Raw genomic sequence first — 6,828 nt, 5'->3', positions numbered from 1 at the left:
AAAAAGTAGCAAAAATGGCTTACAAAAGGCAAGAAGGGTAAAAAATGGCTGAAATAAGGTTAAAAAGTAGCAAAAATGGGTTAAGGTAGTTGAAAATGGGCAAATAGTGGCAACAGTGGGCTACAAGGACAAAGGCGGTCAAAAAGTGGTTAAAAAATTGCCATAAATTGGCAAAAGGGCAGTTTAAATAGTGAAGAAAGAGCAAAGACATATACAGCTTGGTTGTGAGTAGCAACACATGCATTAATATCATCAATAAATCACAAATGGGGAGGGCACATTCTCTGGGTTTTTAAGGGACCCAGACACATCTGTGGGCAGGCCTGGAAAGAAAGCATTCAAAGTGCCAAAGGGTGAAAGTTTAGGTGTCTTTATTTCTCAAACATGTGTAAAACTAATAGAGAAACATGAGTATTTACAAGTCCAACATGCTGAACACAGATGACATTCTAAACTGCTGGTGAACACAAGGCACCATCCAAGATTAACAATCATTTACAAAGTTTGAAATCTTTAGAGTGGTCAACTGTGTATGTGCAATGGTATAGTAGTAAGATGTGCTTGAAACATTAACACATGAAGAACATGAAGGGAAAGGTAAAATGCTGCAATCTTGGCAACTCCTCCGAGGAATCTGCTTCAGCGTAAACAACCTATCTGTGAGTACAAAACCATGAAGAAACATTATAGCTAAGTACAATGCTGCACGTACTCCAGATAATCTGTCTTGCAGCCACTAACACTCACCATAAAAGTGCCAAGTGAGATGAATAATGCTTCAACTTTCTAACCTCTATAATTTGACTTCAGATGGAACAAATTCATCGTGTCTTTGTGAAGGGTTCAGATTTTAGTTTATTCAATTTTTATTGGACCAATATAATAAAAAAGTTGTGTTTTGTAGGTTTGATCTTAACTCAAGTCAATTGAATCCATTAAAAACATTTAACCTTGACTTCTACACTAAGGCAGAAAAAGAAAACCAAAAGTGAACCAAAGACATCAGACACAAAACCAAAGTGGACTTGATCTCAGTCATTGTGACTCCACATAATCCTAGAAGGGCTATCTGGTGACTAACAGTAAGAAAACAAAGTGCTTTAGATTTAGAGCAGAGCTTAAACAAATGGACAACCATGACACTACAAATCTACAGAATAGAAATGATTGCATATATTTCTCAGCATCTAACTATGACTTGTGCACTGGGGTTATTCTATTGTAACATGAACATAACAATTTTTTTTTACTATGCACATATATCCTAAAGAAAGAAGTAAAAAACCAATGTGCAATTTCTGCTCAAATAGTAGCATTACAGCATATTAACATGTATGTTTCCCAGTATAGGCAGCAGTGTTTGGCTGTGAAATAAACAGACAAAAGAGGGCACTAGAAAATCCTTAATGTGTATACATGAGGATGTAGATTCAAATTGTGGAACTTAAATCCAAAGTTAAAGATCAAGGTAAGTCTGTGCTCCGGATGCTAGCCAAAATATGCCATAATACATGTATAAAAACCTAACTGTACATGATCTGCTGTTTTTGGTTTGCAAAACTTTCAGTATAAAAACATACAAACACTGCCAAAGACACAATTAAACTAAAATGGTTTTACTTTCCGACTAAAAAAAAATATTTTGGATCTTGTGACATACGCTCAGAAGGTGGAGAACCCCATCTTCTGAGATTCAAAATACATCGGCTACATTTTGAGGTAATTAAGATGACATACAGCAACTCAACTGCATCAAATTTTGCCCAAACATTATCCAAAATAAGCAATTAACATGTACATCTAAAGGGTTCTGATGTGCGAGGCGTGCTAATGTCTTGATCGACCTCCTTCAAATGCGTGATGCTCCTCATGTGCTGAAATATAGGAAAAAAGAGCAATTACAACCTTTATTTCTTGTGTTATTGTTAACTCATGGCATAATATTGTTAGCAATACTCACGTTTGTAGAACACGGCTTTAAAGGGAATTTGAGGAAGGAGCTCGTTGATTCTCCCGAGGATGTTTGACTCGTTAGCGCATGAAGCATTTCCATTCCACACCTGAAAGACGTCTTCTCTGTCTCTTACACTGACGCTGACCCCGACTACTTCATCCTCTGCAAAAAGAGACAAGGTGATTCGAATTTGTTTATTGCAATAATTCACTTTCTTGACCATAGGCCAATCTAATTTTCAAATAACTCTCCAGATATTTACCTGAGGCACAATAATCACTGAACTGTTCTCCAATGGTCGCCAACAGCAGCTCTTTCCACACGGCAGACTGCAATAATGAGACAATTTTTTGGAGGCAAATTAGTATAAAAGGGAAACAAAAATAATCACAGTAGGTCACCTGTAATACCTGCAAAATTTAAATAACATCAATACGTGTTTCAGCACTGTAGTGCTCTTGTTTAATATCAACAAAAAATGCATGCAAACCCCTGCAAACTGTCTGATTGCTCACATTAAACACTTTGTTTCTGATACTTACAGTGCATTCTTTGGGTACTTTCATCTTCCACACACCACCTTTAGCATTGCTCTCTTCTTCCCTGTAGTCAAAAAAGGCAACAGTTTCACAAAAATTTCTCATAAAGTCCCTGGAAACATGCATGGTTTTTTTTTCTTTAATTCAGACTCACCAGAGTGGTTTTCTCTCTCCTCTCATCAGATGGTAGCTGCATCTCAGCGGCAGGCTGGAGACCCCGGGGATGTTGTTGTAAACTCTCCAAAAGTTCTACTCCAGCAGAGGTGAAAAGAGGAAACAGGTTTTTTTTTTTCTTTTTATTGAACCACTTACTGGCACAGAGTGTACAGACAAGACAGTTAGACAGCTGACTTTGTTAATATTTCACACGTTATATAATAGAAAATCACTACCAAGGTTCTTCTCCCTATCACCCTGAACTCAATACAGCTGCAATTAGAGTCATACAAGAGCAAATAAGCTTAAAAACACCAATACACTGATTTAGAAAAACATCTTGTTTCTTTTTCTCTTGGTCAGACATTCTCTAAAGTCTTTCCTGGCAAGTCAAAGCAAATAATGACACACATTGTACAGGCAGATTTCACAAAAACTCAAGGGAACAGCTAAATCAATTCAGAGCCAGCTTGAAAATGCTATGAGTTATACAACTGTACCCGAGACTGATGATGTGGTTTGACCTGTATCACAGCAAACACAGATGCTGCAAGTGTTAATGCTTGGATCAAAACCTGTGTTTTGTTTTACTCTAAGATGCCTTGATTTAAAGTACACCAGAGACCTGGGGCACCAGCAGCCTAGTAGTTGTGCCCATGTAACCCATGTGCAGAGGCTGGTGTCCTTAAGGCTGGTAGCCCAGGGTCAAATCAGGCTTGTGGCTTCTTACATGCATGCCAGTCCCCATTCTTGCTTTGTCAACTGTACTATCTCTGGAATAACGGCATTAAAGCCCCTCCACAGGGTCAATGGATCCTAATCTGGTTGTCCACAAAGGGGGTGCGTGACCCTATCTGTTCTGACATTGTCTAAATTAAATGTAGATACAATGTTTTTTATATGAGCATGAGAAAAAAAAGTTGATGTGTTTTTACAGCAAACCTAAAGGATAAAAAAAAAACCCATACATTTCATGTGTTTTTTTTTTTTTTTTTTTTTTTTTTTAAGTCAACTTTTTTTTGGAAAAAACAAAGAAATTTGTTCCTAATGTTACATCTTAAAATTTTAAGTTTTTAAAATCCTAAAATCACAACAGTGTACGGTCAAAAATGTACAGGAAACCAAACTTAAATCAGTGTATTGATTTCAACTTTTCCACTTAATTATCTAAAACATTCTATGTTTTGGTTCACATACATTTATGACTACAAAGGTCAAACCCCTCTTTAAGGCTGTCAAGATTTATCAAGTTAGCTGTGATTATACAAGGTTGAAAATTAGTGGACTTAATTTTTTAAATTGCGATTGATCCTGTGTTACATACTCTATTTCAGGACACTGTGGTTAAGCCTCGTCAGCATCTCCCTGCAGCCACAATGATGTAAAATAAGTCCACTACTGCTCCTTAAAAGTTACAGACAGCTCAGTGAACAAGTCAAAAGTCATTTGAACCTTGTGATATCAAACATTTACCTTCATGTGTTCATTTATTTCCTATAAGATCCAGTACAAGTTCCCTTTTTCCGCGGTTAGGTTCATGTAAAAATCTCTACCTAAAGTTAATAACCATCAGTTAAAGACAATAGAGAAATCCGAAGTGACACAAAAAAGTTCTGAATGCAAAAAAATTGAATTATAAAATGCAATAAAATTGACACAATTAATCATGATTAACTACAGAAATTCTGAGATCGACAGTGATCAAAAATTATAATCTTTTGACAGCCCTACCGGTAACTTTACAACTTTTTAAACTTGAGAATTTCAAGATTTTTCTTGAAAATTAACAAACTGTCTTTTATTTACGTCTAGAGCTGCCCTAATATGCTGTCGTAATAAGGGATAGTTTTTACATAGATCTTTGATCAAGTGTATGTAGGCCAACTGTGTTGGGATTTTGTCAATGAAAACAATTAAAGTTGATGTGTGTACTTTTTCCAAGCGTGTCCTGGGTGGACTAAGCTTTTCTTAGATACGGGGGGGGCTTACAGCAAAAAGGTTGGAAACCACTGTTCTAGGTGATTTCAAGAGAGATAATCTTGATCTGAGAGTAAATAAAGGCACTTAAGTTTCATGAGTCTGCTGCAGATGTGCTTGTATACCAAGGCTGTATAGTATCGTACCTGGACAGTGTCCACTGTGTAGATTTTCTTCAGGTTTGACTCACATTCAGCTGCTGTAGTTCCTGGTAGAGATCTGAAATACAGACATTTGTTTAATTTCAGCTGGTTTTTATTTACCTCTTTACGATAAACAAAGCCAGTAGAGATTGCAGGTGCTCTAACTTGACATTACCCAAGTACACAAGTGTCAGATCGAGATAAGTCAGGCAGTGAGCAGCCTTCTGAGCAGACAGGTTAAGGGGGGATCAGATGACAAATAAGCCAGTAAACAACACTGACCCCATTTGAACACAGCACCTACTGATTTGTACATACTGAGGATGATGAAGCTTATCTAACTCAGGGTCACTTGTGTTCAACTCTGTTGTGATTATTCATAATTTATAATATTTCAAAAATAATCAAAAAAAAGTCTGAATTTTAAAATGATACACTTCTTTAAGCGCATATGGCAACTGAGAGCTACATGAATTTTATTTGAAAAGGAGGGAAAATGCTGTAGAGACCAAAATGGCAACAGACTCGAGCAGTGACTCAACAAGTTTTTAACAATAACATCAGTGCTTATAATAGGAACAAGAAAAGGCTATGGGTGAACTCAAACTGACCCTGTATAAGAACAAGTCGTGTTATTATGTTAAGTCAGCTAGTCATAATTACGCCCTTTTGTTTATTTTAAGATCCCACAAAGTGCAGCGCCTGCGTATGTAGGTCAGGGAGAAAACACGTCGGCTGAAAAGCTCCAGGCACTGTTTGAATAATGTTGTTTTGCTGAGATTTACTCAGACATACAAGCCCTGAGTAGCCGATAAACGCACCTATAATGTTATCTAGGTTGACTTGCAGCAGGCCTGATATGTTCGTCATCTCCTTTCTTTGTTCTCAATAAAAGGTCAGCGACAAAGAGTTCTTCTACTGAAAGCTGGGGAAAGAATAATTTAACAGCAGAAAGAATAATTGCGAAGTTAACTTACCTATCAAGCCAAAAAGTCCAAGGAGAATGTAAAGGCAGAGTGTCGTTTTCATTGTTACTTGAAATCCTCCCCAAATCTCTGTCGCTGATGTGAATGTTGTGCTCCAACAAACCCGGGCTAACGTTAGATGATGTGCTCAGTTGTAATGCAGCAACCGGAACTGCCATTGTTACCTCTGAAGCCGTCGTCAAAACTAGCACTTGTCTCTTGTTCTTGTTTCCACCGAGGCTGTTATCGATATATATAGGTTCGTTAGGTAAAATTAACCCCTATCAGCAGCTGACTCATTGGACGCGTCCCCGGTTTGCGCCGCCACAACAACAGAAAAACGATGACGCCCGCTGACCGCCTGCGGCACCTACAGCGCTCCAGAAAGACCCTGAAGTTTCAAGAACTGGGGTCAAAACAAGCGAAAACTGAATCTCAAAAATTCTACCTGACAAGAGGAACCGATAGATACCCACCCACGTTTATTTTATCGCTGCTCTGTGGTTATTCGAGTGCTATGTTGATCTTTGGCTAATTTGGAACGTATCTTCCGCAAAAGGTAGTACGTAATTTTCAGACACATTCACGTGCTGCTTGGATGCTCGGAGTTTCCACGACTTTTTCCCGTTGTCATTCCAGGGTTCCTGCACACTTTTTATGACCTAAGCCGGGAAAAATGTATACCATAATATGTACGGTAAATAGTAAAAAATTAAAGGCAATAAGAGATTTCTCGGTACACTGGGAAAAGCTGAATTATCTGGTTTAAAACACTGTTAATGAAATTTCAATTGATATAGGACAAAGAGATCTTTCTAAGCATAAACACCAAAATTAGATTATTTGTGGCACATAAGATGCCTCTTTTCTACCAATATACACTATAGTGATATTTACCTTAACACACGCAACAAGCATATTCTAAGAAAAAAGGAAAAAGGGAATGGTTTTAAATCAAATAAATGTCAGTTGAAAAGAAAGATTGGCTAAAGATACATCCAAGTCAAAGTGCCTTCTAAAATTTTAGACCACTCAGTTGTAAGAATAAAACGTTCTCAGACTTGTAAAAGCCTTTCATTTATAAAGTCCAATTC

At 37.4% G+C, this 6,828-nt stretch overlaps 1 protein-coding gene across 1 annotated transcript; it reads right to left on the bottom strand.

The window, feature by feature from the left end:
- Positions 1–354: 354 nt before the first annotated feature.
- Positions 355–6,292, bottom strand: eif4e3 (eukaryotic translation initiation factor 4E family member 3). The gene is made up of 7 exons (XM_041799792.1): positions 5,747–6,292; positions 4,773–4,845; positions 2,648–2,742; positions 2,497–2,557; positions 2,217–2,283; positions 1,961–2,116; positions 355–1,874 (listed from the first exon to the last, which is right to left on the bottom strand). Exons 1-7 carry the CDS (start codon positions 5,911–5,913, stop codon positions 1,828–1,830), a joined length of 666 nt encoding a protein of 221 aa, XP_041655726.1. The 5' UTR covers positions 5,914–6,292; the 3' UTR covers positions 355–1,827.
- Positions 6,293–6,828: the final 536 nt, after the last annotated feature.

The sequence above is a fragment of the Cheilinus undulatus genome, linkage group 11, assembly GCF_018320785.1.
Source record: "Cheilinus undulatus linkage group 11, ASM1832078v1, whole genome shotgun sequence".
Taxonomy (NCBI): Eukaryota; Metazoa; Chordata; class Actinopteri; order Labriformes; family Labridae; genus Cheilinus; species Cheilinus undulatus.
The sequence above is the reverse complement of the archived record's forward strand: the minus strand, read 5'-3'. Positions and strand labels throughout refer to the sequence as shown.

Coding starts and splice junctions, on each gene's coding strand:
- eif4e3 (XM_041799792.1), bottom strand. CDS start 5,913: ATGGCAGTTCCGGTTGCTGCATTACAACTGAGCACATCATCTAACGTT. Junction 4,846..5,746: donor TGGACTTTTTGGCTTGATAG/GTAAGTTAACTT, acceptor TCTGTATTTCAG/ATCTCTACCAGGAACTACAG. Junction 2,743..4,772: donor ACACAGTGGACACTGTCCAG/GTACGATACTAT, acceptor CTGCTGGAGTAG/AACTTTTGGAGAGTTTACAA.